This window comes from Phodopus roborovskii, unplaced genomic scaffold, assembly GCF_943737965.1.
Source record: "Phodopus roborovskii unplaced genomic scaffold, PHOROB, whole genome shotgun sequence".
Lineage (NCBI taxonomy): Eukaryota > Metazoa > Chordata > Mammalia > Rodentia > Cricetidae > Phodopus > Phodopus roborovskii.
In genome coordinates, this window is record NW_026126469.1 from 5966023 (window position 1) to 5982932 (window position 16910).

At 39.5% G+C, this 16910-nt stretch overlaps 1 protein-coding gene across 1 annotated transcript in view; it reads right to left on the reverse strand.

Annotated features, from left to right (window-relative positions):
* The window catches only part of Lamp3 (lysosomal associated membrane protein 3), a 34684-nt gene extending 18046 nt beyond the window's left edge, over positions 1-16638 (reverse strand). The window contains exons 1-3 of the mRNA XM_051191451.1: positions 16590-16638; positions 9741-10435; positions 8748-8876 (exon numbers count right to left, since the gene is read on the reverse strand). Of these exons, the coding sequence (XP_051047408.1) occupies positions 8748-8876; positions 9741-10435; positions 16590-16638 (873 nt within the window). The remainder of the gene's footprint in view (positions 1-8747; positions 8877-9740; positions 10436-16589) is intronic.
* Between the last annotated feature and the right edge of the window lie 272 nt (positions 16639-16910).

Sequence of the window (16910 nt, forward strand, 5' to 3'; positions counted from 1 at the left end):
AAAGATGTAGGTAATAGATAGTCCCACTTTACCAGAATGCAAAGGATAAAACAGGGCAAATATATTCACAGTACCACCAACTTCAACAAATCTAAAACAAACAAGAATTAACAATCAATGGTCCTTACTTTCCCTCAACATTAATGGTCTTAACTCACCTATAAAAAGATACAGGCCAAAAGAATGCATACAAAGACAGAATGATCCTTCTGTTGCATACAAGAAACACATCTAAGCTTCAAAGACAGACATTACCTCAGGGTAAAGAGTTGAGAAAACATTTTCCAATCAAATGGACCCAAGAAGCAAGCAGGTGTAGCTATCCTAATATCTGACAAGTCAGACTTCAAACCAAACTCAATAAAAAGAGAGGAAGAAGGCCATTTCAGATTCATCACAGGAGAAATACATCATCACAAAGTCTCAATTCTGAACATTTATGCCACAAATACAAAGACGCCCACATTCCTAAAAGAAACGCTACTAAAACTCAAAGCTCACATAAAACCTCACACTCTCATAGTGAGACACTTCAACTCCCAACTATCACCACTAGACAGAACCACCAGACAGAAACTTAACAAAGAAACAAAAGAACTAATAGAAGTTATGCCCCACTTGGATTTAACAGATATCTATAGAAGATTCCATCCAAACACAAAAGAATATATCTTCTTCTCAGCTCTACATGGAACTTCTCTAAAAATCAGCCACATACTAGGCAACATAACAAACCTCAACAGATACAAAAAAAATTGAAATATTCCCCTGTATCTTATCATGCTTTAAAGTTGGAATTCAACAACAATACAAATTGCAGAAACCTTAAAATACATGGAAACTAAACTATGCCCAATTGTACCATACGTGGGTCACGGAAGAAATAAGAAAGAAATTAACATTTTTTTTTAAAATTCAACAAGAATGAAGACACAACTTACCCAAACTTATGGGACACTTTGAAAGCAGTGCTACAAGGAAAGTTCATTGCACTAAGTGCCCATATGAAGAAAACAGAGGATAGTCACATTAGAGAATCAACAGCACAACTGAAAGCCTTAGACAAAAAAGAAGCAAACTAACCCCAGAGGAATATATGCCAGGAAATAATCAAGTTAAGGGCTGAAATCAATACAGTAGAAACTAGGAAAACAATACAAAAAAATCAATGCAACAAATAGTTGTTTTGTTTTTTTTTTTTTTTTTTTGAGAAAATCAACAAGATAGACAAACCTTTATCCAAACCAATCAAAAAGCAGAGAGGGGACATGCAAATTAACAATATCAGAAACAAAAAGGGGAACATAACAACGGAAACTGAGAATATCCAGACAATTTTCAGGTCATACTTTGAAAACATGTACTCCACAAAATATGAAAATTCAAAGGAAATCGAAAAATTACTGGATAACTATCACTTACCAAAATTAAATCAAGAACAGATAAGAAACTTAAATAGACCTATAACCCCTAATAAAATAAAAGCAGTCATCAACAGCCTTCCAACCAAACACAGCCCAGGACCAGATGAATTCAGTGCATAATTCTACCAGAAGTTCAAAGAAGAGCTAATACCAATACACCTCAAATTGTTCCACACAATAGAAGCAGAAGGTTCATTACCAAACTCTTTTTACGAGGTCACACTTACCTTGGTACACAAGCCACATAAAGACACAACTAAGAAAGAGAACTACAGACCAATATCCCTCATGAACATTGATGCAAAAATACTCAATAAAATACTAGCAAATCGAAACCAAGAACACATCAGAGAAATCATCCACCATGACCAAGCCAGATTCATCCCTGGGTTGCAGGGATGGTTCAACATACAAAAATCTATCAGTGTGATCACTACATAAACAATCTGAAAAACAAAAGCCACATGATCATCTCATTAAATGCTTAAAAAGCCTTTGACAAAATTCAACACACTTTCATGATAAAGGTTTTAGAGAGATCAGAGATAACAGGAAAATACCTAAAGATAATAAGAGCAATATACAGTAAACCAATAGCCAACATCAAACTGAATGGAGAGAAGGTTAAGACGATTTCTCTAAAATCAGGAACAAGACAAGGCTGCCCTCTCTCTTTCCATATCCCTTCAATATTGAACTTGAAGTTCTAACTAAAGCAATAAGACAACAAAAGGAAATCAAGGGAATGTAAACTGGAAAGGAAGAAGTCAAACTGTCACTATTTGCAGATGATATGATATCTTATATAAGCAACCCAAAAATCTCTACCAGGGAACTCCTACAGCTGATAAACACATTAATCAAACTAGCACGATACAATATAAACTCAAAATATATCAATAGCTCTACTATATATAAGACAACAAAGGGGCTGAGAAAAAATAAGAGAAACATCACCCTTCACAATACCCACAAACAACATAAAATATCTTGGGGTAACAATTACAAAACAAGTCAAAGACCTATATAGCAAGAACTTTGTCTTTTTAAGAAAGAAATCAAAGAAGATACCAGAAAATGGAAAGATCTCCCATGCTCTTGAATAGGGAGGATCAACATAGCAAAAATGGCAGTCTTGCCAAAAGCAATCTACAGATTCAATGCAATTCCCACCAAAATCCCAGCACAATTCTTCACTGACCATGAAAGGATAATAATCAACTTTATATGGAAAAATAGAAGACCCAGGATAACCCAAAACAACCCTGCACAATAAAGGAACTTCAGGAGGCATCACCATTCCCAACTTCAAACTGTTCTACAGAGTTATAGTCCTGAAAACAGCCTGGTACTGGCACATAAATAGACAAGTAGACCAATGGAATTGAAACAAAAATCCTGATATTAACCCACACACCTATGAACAACTGATTTTTCACAAAACAGCTAAAAGAATACAATGGGGGGAGGAAAGCATCTTCAACAAATGGTGCTGGCACAACTGGATGATGGTATATAGAAGACTGCAGATAAACCCATGTCTATCATCATGCACAAAACTCCACTCCAAATGGATCAAAGACCTCAACATAAATCCAGCCATACTGAACCTCCTACAAGAGAAAGTGGGAGGTACCCTTGAACAAATTGGTACAGGAGATGGCTTCCTGAACATAACTCCAGTAGAACAGACACTGAGTTCAACAATTAATAAATGTGACCTCCTCAAACTGAGAAGCTTCTTTAAGACAAAGGAACAGTTGACAAGACCAAACAGCAGCCCAAAGACTGAGAAAAGATCTTCACCTACCTTACATTTCCAAAATATACAAAGAACTCAAGAAACTAGTCACCAAAACACCATACAACCATATTAAAAATGGGGAACAGAACTGAAGAGAGAATTCTCAATAGAGGAAATAAAAAAAAATGCTGAAAGACACTTAAGAAAGTGATCAACATCCTTAGCCATCAGGGAAATGCAAATCAAAACAACTCTGAGATACCATTTTACTCCTGCCAGAATGTTTAAAATTAGAAAGACCAATGACAACTTATGCTAGAGAGGTTTTGGAGAAAGGGGAATACTCTTTCACTGCTGGTGGGAGTGCAAGTTTACAGCCATTTTGGAAATCAGAATGTTGATTCCTTAGGAAAATGGGAATCAGTCTACCACAGGACCCAGCAATGCCACTCTTAGGCATATACCCAAATGATGCACATCCACGCAACAAAGACATCTGTTCATCTATGTCCATAGCAGCATTATTTGTAGTATCAAGAACCTGGAAGCAACCTAGATGCCCCTTAACTGAAGAATGGATAAATAAGATGTGGTACATTTACACAATGGGATACTAGTCAGCAGAAAAAAAAAATGGAATCCAGAAATTCTCATGCAAATGGATAGAACTTGAAGAAACCATTCTGAATGAGGTAACCCAGTAGCAAAAAGAGGAACATGGTATGTACTCACTCATATATGCATTTTAGACATAAAGCAAAAGATCACTAGCTTATAATTCACACCGCCAGAGAAACTAGAATTCAAGGAGGAATGTAAGAGATTCATACAATGTCCCTCACACAAGGGGAAAGGAACAAGATCTCCTGAGCATATTGGGACTGGGATGGGGGCAGTGAGTAGAGAGGGAACTAGGATAAAGTGAAGGGGAGGAAAGTATGTGGGACTAGTTAGATTGAGTCAGGGGAGGAATAGATGAGAGAAAAGAGAGAGAGAGAGAGAGAGGCCATAAAAGAGGGGGTCATTATAAGTTTGAGGGGAAGAATGACTCTAGAGAAATGTCCAAAGACCTACAAGACTGACCCCAACTTACAATTTGAGCAACAGTGGAAAGGCTACCATAAATGTTCTTCCCTGATAATGAGATTGATGACTAACTTATCCACCACCATAGATCCCTCATCTAGGAGCTGATGGAAACAGAAGCAGACACCCATAGCTAAACACTGAGCAGAAATCCTGGAATCCAGATGCAGAGAGGGAGGACGAGACCAGGGTACAGAAACCCCAACAAGACAGCTGACCTGAACAAGGAAGAGCTACTGGGCCCCCAGACTGATAGCTGGGAATCCAGCATTGGACCCACCCAGACCCCTGAACATGGGTCTCAGTTAGAAGGCCTGGGCAGTCTAAGGGACCTCTGACAGTGGAACCAGGATGTATCTCTGGTGCACAAAAGGACTTTGGGAGTATATTCCCCATGGAGGAATACTCCCTTAACCTTGAGGCAGGAGGGAGGGCCTAGTCCCTACTCCAAAGTACTTGACAGATTTTGATGATTCTTCCTGGAAGGCATCACCCTCACTGTGAATGGGGGAGGGGGATGGGATGGGAGGGTGGTGAGGGAGCCACGGGAGAGAGAGAAAGAGGAAGGGAGGGAGAGGGAACTGGAATGGATATGTAAAATAACAAAAAAAAATAAAGAGGCCCAACTTTAACATGAAAGTGGAAAAAATGTTTCACATGTAATCATAAAAGAAATTTATTAATTATGATCATATTATAGTCCATACCCCTGTGATTCATTGCACAGTACAACATTAGTTAGTCAGACCACTCAGAAGGTACAGGAATTCTAGATCCTGCAATTCATTGAGTGGCCTATGATGATGCCTTCTTAGTTCGTACCAGAAAGTATAGCAGACATTCCATGTGAGAACAAAAATGAAGAGTGAGTGTTACTCAAGGCCACAGCCCTAAGGTGGACAGGGTAAGAAATTGCCACCTACTGCTAATGCCAAACTAGAATTAACTTGTTTTTAACATCAACTGCATGTCAGACATGTTCAAGGACTCAGCAGAAGACTAGGCTCATCATTCTTAGAGTCAAGTACAACAATCTATTTGCTATAGAGGAAAGTATCTGAGGCCCAAGTTCTGTCTATATTGATTTCATATGCCATCTACTCAGGTTATTCTTTGCCTAGGATTTATTTCTACATTAAAGAGACTTTTAGTTCTGCATCCACAGTCCATGTTGCAAGACCTTCTATCCCAGCTGTGTGTGGTAGAACACATCTTTAATCACAGCACTTCAGAAGCAGAGGCAGGAAGGTTTCTATGAATTTGAGGCCACTCTGGTCTACATAGCGAGTTCCAGGCCAGCCAGGGCTATGTAGTGAGACCCTATCTCAACCCTTGCCAAAAGAAAGACCCCTACCTTAATAAAAGCAAAGAGAGACACTGTTGAAAAGATTTAAGTTAGATAATATATTGGTTGCTATGCTTGCAAATTACTTAGGCTATGGTGTTAGGCTAATTTAAGGAGCAGTGAAAGAATGGGTACAATTCTACTCTGACTCTTCTAGAATCTTCCCTACCCTTAGGATCTTCATTACCTTCTGTGTAGGTGTTTGGCATTTCTAGAATGGTGTCAGAGTTTACCAAGTACACGATTTCCACTCCATGGCCTCATTTGGCCTTCACAATAACCCTCTAAGACACAATAAATATCAGTTTTAGACTGACTAATTAGAAAGCTCAGAGTAGTTGTGCATTTCCCTCAGATACACATAGTTTGTAGGTGAAGTGAAAAAGATGCTGCTTTTATGATAATGCCCTAGCTTACCCTCAAGAACTTCACAGCAAGACCCTGTTTCTGAAGATGACACATACTTAAGTCATACAACACAGAGATCAAGCTGGTACTCACTAGGGAGCATCATTCCTATTGGCTAACTTTTATACTATACTGGAAGTTGCTGTGAATGCAACTGGGGGTAAAAAGTAATCATAAAACTCACCCAGCTGTGAACCCAAAAAGCTATAATTATGGCCAGCCTGGCAAGGTAAATCACCGCTATAATCATGGCAAAATGTTTGTGGAAGTGACTGACCACTCTCTGGTTGGATTTGAGGACCAGTCCACACTATAGATGACCTACACGATATTGTGGGTAAAAGCCTGTGGCTGGATGATCATAGATCATGGTGGAGAGCCTACTACTAAACTGACTTCTGATGGCTTACTGCAGATCTGTGAATTAGTGCATCTTCTCATCAAAGAAGATATTTTGTTCAGTAGATCATTGTTACCATAGAGACCCACAATTGGTCAAGATAAAGAGAGTAAGAGACTGCAGAGGGATTAGCCCATAAGATGCCCCACAGCCTTACCAGCATGAGTGGATCTCTAGGTTTATAGCATCACACATAAATAGGGAATTCAGTAGGGGCTGAGGAGGCCTTAAATCCAATTAAGTGGTTGTTGGCTACCCCAAGATATAAGTGCTATGATTGTCTCTTTGAGAGTATCTTGCTGTGCTGTTCATTGTGTGGTTTGCAGGTAGCATATCTGGGTAGCACCACTGATTGTTTTTCTCATGTGGCTGCTTACATAGCAGCTTCTGGAACTATGAGAGCTAGTCCTCAAGGAACAGACTTCTAGGTCTGATCAAGCTCAAGTTCTCCAAGTCCTAGGAAAGGTAAGTTGTAATCTTCGTCAAAACATTTAAAATAAAAATATTAAAGGAGAAAATGTATTTTCATTAGTCTGCTTCTACTCTACTATGCTTAGCTCCTAAAGTCTTTGAATTTAAGTGCACTCTTTTGGCTTAAGCAGTTTCTCATTCTCTGTGTGTGTGTGTGTGTGTGTGTGTGTGTGTGTGTGTGTGTGTATGTGTGTGTGTGCGTGTGTGTGCGTGCACATGTGTGTGTATGTGTGTGTGTGCACACGCCCGTGCACACGTGCGTGCACGCATGCGTGCATCTGTCTGTCTGTCTTTTTCTTCCTCCCTCTGTTTCTTGATGCTCCTCCTTACCTCTCTTTTTGATGCCCTTGGGCTGGACAGTTTGAACAGATTCCACCTAAGTCTTGAATCCCTGCCTCTCTAGAAAAACCTAAATGCTTCCAAATTCTAAATGAGTGGACAGGTAATAAAGATCTAGATGGAGATAGAAGCCCTTCCTCTTTCCACCCAACATCCCAAAAGCATTCTCCAATGGTGATCAGAAATGTGGCTTTGGCTCCTTTGCTGGTGTATCACAGGCTAACCATCTTTAGTCAGGACAGGAGAGAAATAAAGAGGCTCTGAACCTTTGTCTTCTTGCAGAGTTTCTGCATCTCATAGAAATTGTTTAAACATAATGCATAGGAAGGAGGCTACTGGCTTATCCTGTTGCATCTTGGTTCATCTGACCTGCCTTATTTTTAGCCTGCACAACAAGAAAATTCCCTGTTTTAACCATTATAAGGAAAATTACTTTTAAATGTAGGATTTGCCTTATTTTTTTATTTCTGATTTCCCCGGAAACATCCTTTTCTATCAAGTTAACCTTCATGGCTGAGCTCATCCCAATAACCTCATCTTATAAAATGAAGGGTTAATCAATCCAGAATCACAAGTAAGAGACAATTAATAGCTTTACTTTGTCCTTAACAACTATGTTCCAAGCTAAATCATTTCCATGCATACATAAATACTGTGTTAAATAGTTTATATGTACACTTCTCATCCTCCCAAAAGTCAGAATAACTTGTCTCATAATTTCCATTTTCCAGATTAAGAAACATCCCCCAAGTAGCTTGAGTACATGCAGCTAATACTGGCTCTTTCAGTTCCACCATGAGCTAAGTTCCTTTCTGAACAGTGGGATGACCAGGTTCATCTATTTGCCTTGCCCCCAGATATCTGCCCATTGTGGGTAGCTGTAAAATATCCACCTCTTTCTCTACAATGCATATGCTTTTATAAAAATAATCCCTTTTCTCATTTTTAAGTAATAAAAATTAAGTGGATTAAGGTTGCCACAAAACAAATAAGTGATACAGTCAAATTTACAGATGCCTATGACCTCAATGCCTAAGCCTTTTCCACTCTATATGGCTGTCTCTAGCTCCTGTCAGGAAAATTCAGAGCCTTTGTAATCTGTGGGTTTTGCCTTCAGGGATTGGAAAGAACCCATTCTGGTATTTGGTGTTTGTTTTAGAATAACCCCACTTATCTAATGTCCGCTGAGAATTTCCACAAATCTTTTCATCCCTGCTACTCCCTCCTTGAGCAATCTACAAAGGTCACTGGTGACTAGACGTCCCACATACACAAAGCTAAGGCTCTCCTGAGAGGCACAGGAGCCCTTCTTGGACTTGCCAGAGTAGGCCAAGGGGGAAGAAGGCAAACATGATGTCAACACTTCCTTCTTCTACCTACCAAGTTCCTTATTCTTATCTGAGCCGAACTCAAGAGGTTCTTAGATCCTTTTGCCAAGCCCTAGCTTGCAATGTAGCACTGAAGAACCAACACCAGAGGAGAAGCCAAGCTATGCTAGAGCCGGTCAGTGTGATGAAATTCATGCCTCACCTTGATAAATGTGATATTCACTGATCCACCTTGGAAATCCAAGAAGAGGTTTGATCTTTGGGAGCCACATTTCCCAGAAGCGTGGGTTAAGCTGGGGTCAATGTTGAAGTGTCTCTGAGTTGCAAAATCCTAAACCAAATAAGATAGATCTACTCAGTGAGAGAATAGAGGACACTCAAGCCAGAGACCCCCAAAGTACAAGTCACTAAATGAGTAATAAATAAATGGATGTTTATTTGAAAACCACAAACTCCCCTAGTGGATGGCACCCTCTTACTTCCAAGCACTGTTTAAAAGATTTTTTTTTAGAAGGAATTCCCCATGATAGGAACTTCTTAATGGGTAACTCATAGGAGGCAAACTGCATGGAAATCAATTTTTTAATTCAATTTATTAAAAGGTGATAGAAGGAAGACTTTATATTCTAAAGTACTTCTGCATCAAATACAGATATGTGAGGGGGGTTGGATTAAAAACTAAAAGAAAATACATTTATGATGGCTTCTTCATAAGAAAATGCTTTATATAACCTCTTTCCCTAATGTTCTTGTTAACCTGGATTTCTGTATTAATATCACAGTGGGCTGGAGCCATGGGGAACATCGGATTCCAACATCTCATGTCAGAAAGGAACTTAGGCTAGGAAGTCATGCAGAAGGACAAAACCAGGCTGTGCTTGTCATTTAACATCCCTAATATTGACAGTGATGGCTCTAATTGAGAAGTATACATACTGAAGTTCTCTTTGCCTTCTCTATTTTAACTTTTCTTCTGGAACACATTCCTTTATTATAGAGAACACAGGAAAGGAACCCACAGCTAGCTACCTGTCTCACCGAAAGATCGGATAAAGAGAACTGTTCTTTTCTGCCTCATGAGTGCTGAGATTAAAGGTATGTGCCACCACCACCCAGAAAGAGATGTTCTTTCTCAGCAAAACAACCCCAGTCAGACTTTGAAGATAGCATTATCATCTTACTACCCCCAACTTACCAAATCGTTTTCTTGAACAATCAGCTCTAGCCCCATCTCTGCTTTTATACAGAGCCTGCTTCCATTTAGAACTTCATATGTCCCCGTCTTAGCTGGTGATGACTTAGTTGCTAGAGTGGGCCCAAGAACTATAACGGCAGGTAAGGTTGCAAAGCTGACCTTTTGTGTAGGTACTGATGTTCCTGGGACATAGATGGGTGGAGTTGGCTTTTGATTGGTTGTGCTTTTGTGTGATGCTGTGAGAAATGTTTTGGGGAGGGTAGTCTGACCACCAAGTTGGGGAGTTCTCCCGGTTATATGATTGGCAGTGGATAGACTAGCTCCAGATGCATTAACTAATAAATGTGCAACTGAACTAGGACCAATGGTACCTTCAGTAGATAAAGCAGTCACATGTGAGTTATTAGGTGTAACAAAGGTGTAGTTAAGTGGGCTGCTGGGTAGAAGGATTTTTGTAGTTACTGGGATTGTTGTTTTGGTTGTTGTGTGAGCTGTGTTTTCAGAGGTGGAGTCTTCAGCAGCCATTTCAATATGACCATCCCTTGATTTTGCTCCTAAAGTTACATGATGTGTTTGGTTAGTCAGCTGTAGGAGAGGTTTTGCTGTGGTCTGTCCTGTTGCTGTTGAGGTATATTGAAGATAGTCTCTGCTTTTTGGATATCCTTTTTCTCTTATTTGATAGCCATGTAAAATCACTACAAATTAAGAAAAGGAAAATGTTACAAGCAGTGACCAAATGTTGAAGAGGTCCCTCCTCCATTCCCACTTTAACGTGCTCACAAGTAAACCCATGGACATAGTTTCATGTTTGGGGAAAACTTTCAAAAGTTGAAACAATGAAATGAAGATCACCAGAGACTCTAGTACCAGGCCATCACTGTAATGTCTTGGTTTGCACATGTGTTCTTTACATATTTATGACCTTATGCAAGACATTCTGCATATAACCCTTTCAACTGCATAAGTTTTGGTACCAATGTACACTAACATGATCATGTTCAACTGTGAAATCACAAAATGACCTAGAGTTAACAGTAGCTGTGATTATTTTATAGACTGAGGCAGCATTAGAGATTTATAGGGTTTTATATTTTTCAAAGAATCAAGTAATTCCAAGTTGAAACAAGTCTCACAATCTATTTAGTTTAATGCATAATCTGGTGGATAAATTGTGCCTAATTGATATATATTCATGCAATTTATGCTTAATTCCTCCTAATGATGAGAGATTATTTTCTCGCAAGATAGTCCATTCCATATTATTTTTTCTATATATAAACCAACGTCTATTATTTTCTTAATCTTTTAAGCAGCAGGCCTTATTAACTAAGAAAAAAGTCAAGGTATAATTGTTCTGGTCCTTCATGTTTTGATTTAAGTGCTAGCTCTTCAGAGTATCTTCCCTTTTCCTCCTTATAAAATGCCCCCATCACCATGGTTCTCCACCTCAGGGATACATTCGTTGTTTTGGCTTCACCTATCACATCTTATACTCACATATGGGGAAAGTATCAAAATATTTAGTGATCACATTGCCAGTAGCTATGAGTAGAATTCCATCCTTGAAGAAATATTTACTTGCTGGCTTGTTTGTTGGTTATGCATCTCACTCACTAGATTAAAAGTCTAAAGTTGAAAACAGCCTAGATGCCCATCAGCTGAACAATGAATAAAGAAAATATGGTATATTTACACAATGGAGTATTCTCAGTAGTAAGAAAAAAATGACACCCTAAAATTCATAGTCAAATGTACTGAACTAGGAAAAAACATCCTAAGTGAGATAACCCAAAACCAGAAAGACAAATATAGTATGTACTCACTCATAAGTGGATACCAGACATAAAGCAAAAGATACCCAGCCTACAATCCCAGAAAAGCTTGACCCCTCTTCCAGAAACAGATGGAAGCAGATGCAGAAATCCACAATTAACCAATGGACCAAGCTCCTGGAGTACAATTGAAGTGAGGGAGGAACAAAAATATGAACAAAGGACTCAAGACCATGATGGGGAAACCCACAGAATCAGCTGACCCAAGCTAGTGAGAGATCACTGACTCAGGTCTGACAAATGGGGAACCTGCATAAGATCAAACTCAACTCCCTTAAAATAGGTGACAATGGTGTGACTGTGACAATATATGAGGCCACTGGCAGTGTGTCTAAGATCAAACTACTTAGTGGAGGCCATTCTATATGGAGAGATACCTTGCCCAGCCTAGACACAGGGGTGTGGGGTTAGAGAGGTGCTTTAGTCCTGCCTCAACTAGATGATGGGACAGACTTAGTAGACTTCCTAGGGGATACCTTACCCTCTTGGTGGAGCAGATGGGAGAGGGAGTGGAGGAAATGGGGGGAAAGGAGAGAGGGGGAACTGGGACTGGAATGTAAAAAGTAAATTAATACAAAAAAGTCTAAAGTTGAGAATTTTGTGCATAGTTTTCACAAGTGCCTGTGCATAGAAAGTGTTCAGTAACTATGAATAGAATGAGTGAGTAAAGGAGGTTAATAGCCTTAGAGACATTCTAAAGTTATTGTAAAGCTCAAACACGATGTTATCTGTGAAAGCCTTCAGGAACATTGCATATATAGTGTCTGCTGTTGACACAAATTCTCTTCAAGGACACCCTTGAAGGAGTATAAGACCTCTGCCTCTCTTTTATCTTGATTCTATCCATGCCTCTTTCTAAGCACATATAAATCCAGAAAAGTAGACAAATTCTTTTTTAATTAATTTTTATTTAAATTAAAAACAATCTTATTTTACATATCAATCCCAATTCCTTCTTCCTCCTGACCTCCCATTCCCACCACCACCCACCATCCATTTCTCAGGAAGGGTTTTGTTTCTCATGGAGGGTCATCAAAGTAAAATAACTTATTCATTTATTGTTATTTTATGTGCACTGGTGTTTTGCCTGCATGTATGTCTGTGTGAGGGTGTCAGATCTTGGAGTTACAGTTGTGAGTTGTCATGTGTGTGTTGAGAATTGAACTCTGGTCCTCTGGATGAGCAGCCAGTGCTCTTAACCACTGAGCCATCTCTCCAGCAGTAGACAAATTCTTAAACTGCCCCTTGGAAACTTTTTTATGGGGAGTGCTAGAAACCGCTCTGTCCCTTCAAACTTCTTTGTTTATATTGCAGTTACTCAGACACTTCCAGGAGCTGTAACTGCTGATTCTGGGCTGAGACATGAGAAAAGATGCAAAGTGAAAAAAAGAATATGGCTTTATTCTGCTATTTATGAAATTGACAGGTTCATAACAGTCACTATAGTCTATAAGTATCTCTAGGCTTCTGTCTTCTATTCAATACATTCTACTTGGTTAATTTTTCTGTATTAATAGGTAAAGACAAAACATTTGGTGCTTATGCTACTGAGGATCAAATTCAGGGTGTTACATATGGTAGGCAAGCATTATAGTACTGAGCTGTATTCCATACCCTTAAAACTTCACAATTACTGGACACTTACCACATGACGGATTGAAGCCAAAGGTGCTTCTTCCTCATCCTACCATAGAGACACTTGCTCAACCATATTCATTGCTGCTCTAATTCATAATAGCCAGAAATTGGAAACAACCTAGTTGTCCCTCAACAGAAGAATTAATAAAGAAAATGTGGTACATTTACACAAGGGAGTATTATACAGATTTTTTTTAAAATGAAATGAAATTCGCAGGTAAATGGATGTAACTAGAAAAAAAAATCATCCCGAGTGATATATCCCAGACCCAGAAAGACAAATGTGGTATGTATTCTTATATGTAGATATTAGCTGTTAAGTTGAGAATAACCAAGCTACAATCCATAGACTCATAGAGCATAGGTATAGAACACAGGACTAACGAGGGCAGAGAGATCTCATTAGGGAAAGTAAATAGGATAGTGATGGATCGATGGATGGATGGATGGATGAATGGATGGATGGCAGCTAGAACAGGAGTATCAAATGGGGAGAGGGAGAACAGAAAGGAACAAGGGAGGGAATTTGGGGAGAGACAGTTAAAATTATGGGCAATCAATACAGTGAGAGCTTCCTAAAACATATACATATATGAAGGCAATCTAAATGAAATTACCCATAATGGGGGAGCCAAAGCCCCAACAGGAGGACATTGTCACAAAATGAAGATTGAATTGTTGGTCAAAGGGGTCCCATAGGAAGCCTGAAAAAATCCAAGCTATTATCAAGACTAGAGGCTTCTCTCTGCAAACTGACTGCAAAGACCCATTGCTCAAGACAGAACCCACACAACTCATTGAACATGGAGAAGTCAAGCTGGTGCCTATGTAGAGCCTCCAACCCATGGGCTAACTAGTTTCTTTGCTACAAGACACAACTCAGCACACTAAACTAAAATAGAAACATAAACACCAATCTAGCCACAAACCCTTAGATCAACAATTGTCCTCCTGAAATACATGTAGGGCAATGGTGGCACAAAGTCTGTGGGTGGAAGTAATGAGCCAACATGTTATTTGACTTAAGGGACACTCTATGAGATGCCATCCATAGCCAGCACTGCTTGGGCAACCAAGAACCTGATGCTGCACAGCTTAGGAGCCTAGGGGAAAATCAAATACTACAGAAGGAGGAGGAGAAGGAGAAAGAGAAGGAGGAGGAGGAGGAGAAGAAATAGAATGACTCCTAATGACATTTTGCTATACTCAAAGGTCAGTGCCATGTTCAACCATCATGAGAGAAGTTTCCTCCTGCAGCAGATGGGAACAAATATAGAGATCCAGCACAAGACTATGTTCAGAGAGTGAAAGACTTTGGAACACTCAGCCCTAAATGAAATGCCTCCATCAAATCCTTTCCCTCAGGGCTCAGAGAACCCTGTGAAAGAGAAGATGGAAAGAGCCTAAAAGGCAGAGGGGATAGAGGACACCAAGGAAACAAGGTTCTTTAAATCAACACAAACAAAGCTCATATGACTCAGAAACGGAAGCAGCATGCACAGGGCCTGCCAGGTCTGCACCAGGTCCTTTGCACGTGTATTATGGCTTCCAGTTTAGCACATTTATTGGATTCCTTCTGTTGATTTATCTTCTCCAACTTTGCTGTGGTAGTTTTTGTTTTCTCTAAATATGTTATATTTATATTTTTAATGAATGAATGAATGAACCCCTAGCCACTCAGGTAAAGATTAACAACTGAACTGCTACTTATAGCTGCTGGGAAAGAGAAAATTGGTTTTCTCCTCTAGAGTGACACTGGGTTTGTCAACCATTCCTGGACAGGCCTTTTTATGGCTTTTATTTTCTTTTGGGGTAGGGTTTTATTTTGTTTACTTGTTTGGGGGTGGTTGTCTTATTGGGTTTCTGTTTGTGTTTTAAGAAAGAACTTAAAGTTGGTAGGGTAGGGAGGGAAAGAGGATCTGGAAAGACTTGGGGAGGGGATAAATATGATCAAAATTTACATCTAAAAGTTGTCTTAAATAATAAAAAGAAGAAAGTGATGGCACCCGATCTCAGAAGGATTAAAAATCCATCCCACATATGTGAGTACTAGCCAATAATGTATACATGTAAGCAAACAAATGTATCCTGTATGTGTTCAATGTAACACTTAAAAAAGGGAACATGAAATGGTGTTGTGGGAATTCCAGTGGGACCCAGCAAAACAGAGAAAAACTTCCAACTACAAAATGGTAATTAAAAAGACAAAATGTTTATTAGTGTGTTCACAAGACAAAAGATGGGAAGGTGATGCCTCTGGAACCCAGCCTTTTCTTCCTCAGCAATGAAATTTTGACTATAAGCTGAACCTGTGCTTTTTTAAGCAAAGAATCCTTCATCCTACTTACACTTCTAGCTGGGTGAGAGTATGTTCATAGACAGAATTTTTTACTTTTTATATTAGCTTAAAATGATAAGTTGTGGGGGGGGGGTTTCCCCATGGTGCTAGTGATTGAATCCAATGCTAAGCCAGCATTACTATTACACTACATCTCCAAACCACGTCACTTCTTTTCTGAAAACATAAAATTATAGTCCTGAAGGAATGGTGCAAACAAAAACTACTTGGATTAAGGCAGCTGCCATGATCCTTCACACGGCTCCCATAAATAACATTCATCTAACAACTGAGGCATCTGTATCCTCCATGCAAGCATTTCACCATGGCATATAGACTGAGTTAGTGGTTTCACAAGCTAAACTCAGCAGTTATAGAAGGAACTGGTAATTAGCTGGTACACTTGCTAGCAGAACAGAACAACAATCCAATAGAACTCAATACCTTGTGTATAAAATACTCAAGTGAGAGTAGGTACTTAAGAAAGTAATTATTCTAAGCTTGGCCTCCCAGGCAACTTTTCTGAGTTGATTGTGTAACAGCAGTATTTTAATAACCTTTTTGATGCCTCAGTTTTCATCTTTGAGAAATGATAGCTTATATATCTACAAATGTCACTGTTTACATAAAATAAGCACTCAAATTTAAGAAAAACAAAGAAGGCAGTATGTGACTAGACAACAGCTCCAATTCCTGAACCCTGGCTCAGATCTCCTAGATTAAGGTAATTTTTACAAACTCACATTGATATATGGTATCCATACTAATGTGGGTGCCAGAGGCAATGTCTTCTGGGGCTGATTCCCAAACTAACTCACAGAAATTCCATTCAAATCATGAAGATTCTTGGGAAAAATAGAGGGTGGTCCCCAGCTACATAAGCTAACAGATTTAAATGTCCTCACACTAAATACCTGGAGTAGCAGATGCTGTACCTATAGCCCTTCCTGACTCATCTTGGTTCAGGGCACAAATGAGCATTTAGATTTAAGAGAACTAGATAAAGGGTGACCACCACAGAAGATGGGCTATGTCACTTACCAGCCAGGGACAGGAAGAGCACCGCCACTGCAGAGAGCTGCCCACGCATGACAGGTAAGGTTGGTCTACTGCCTTTGTGTGCTTGGCTGGGCGCAAGTGAGTCTTCTGAGCTGCAGGAATGGAGTCCGTTTCAGTGCAGAGTCAGTCATGAACAACAGGAACAGCAAACCCCTTGCCATTCATCCACTTATGGCAGAGAAGCCAATCACACTTACATAATAAGAAGTAGCTAACACAGCTAAGCATTGTGTTGCATGTGAGGGAAACCACAAGCAGCTCATAGTGAGAAAGTAAACACTTGCCCCTTCCTGGAGTGTTTGT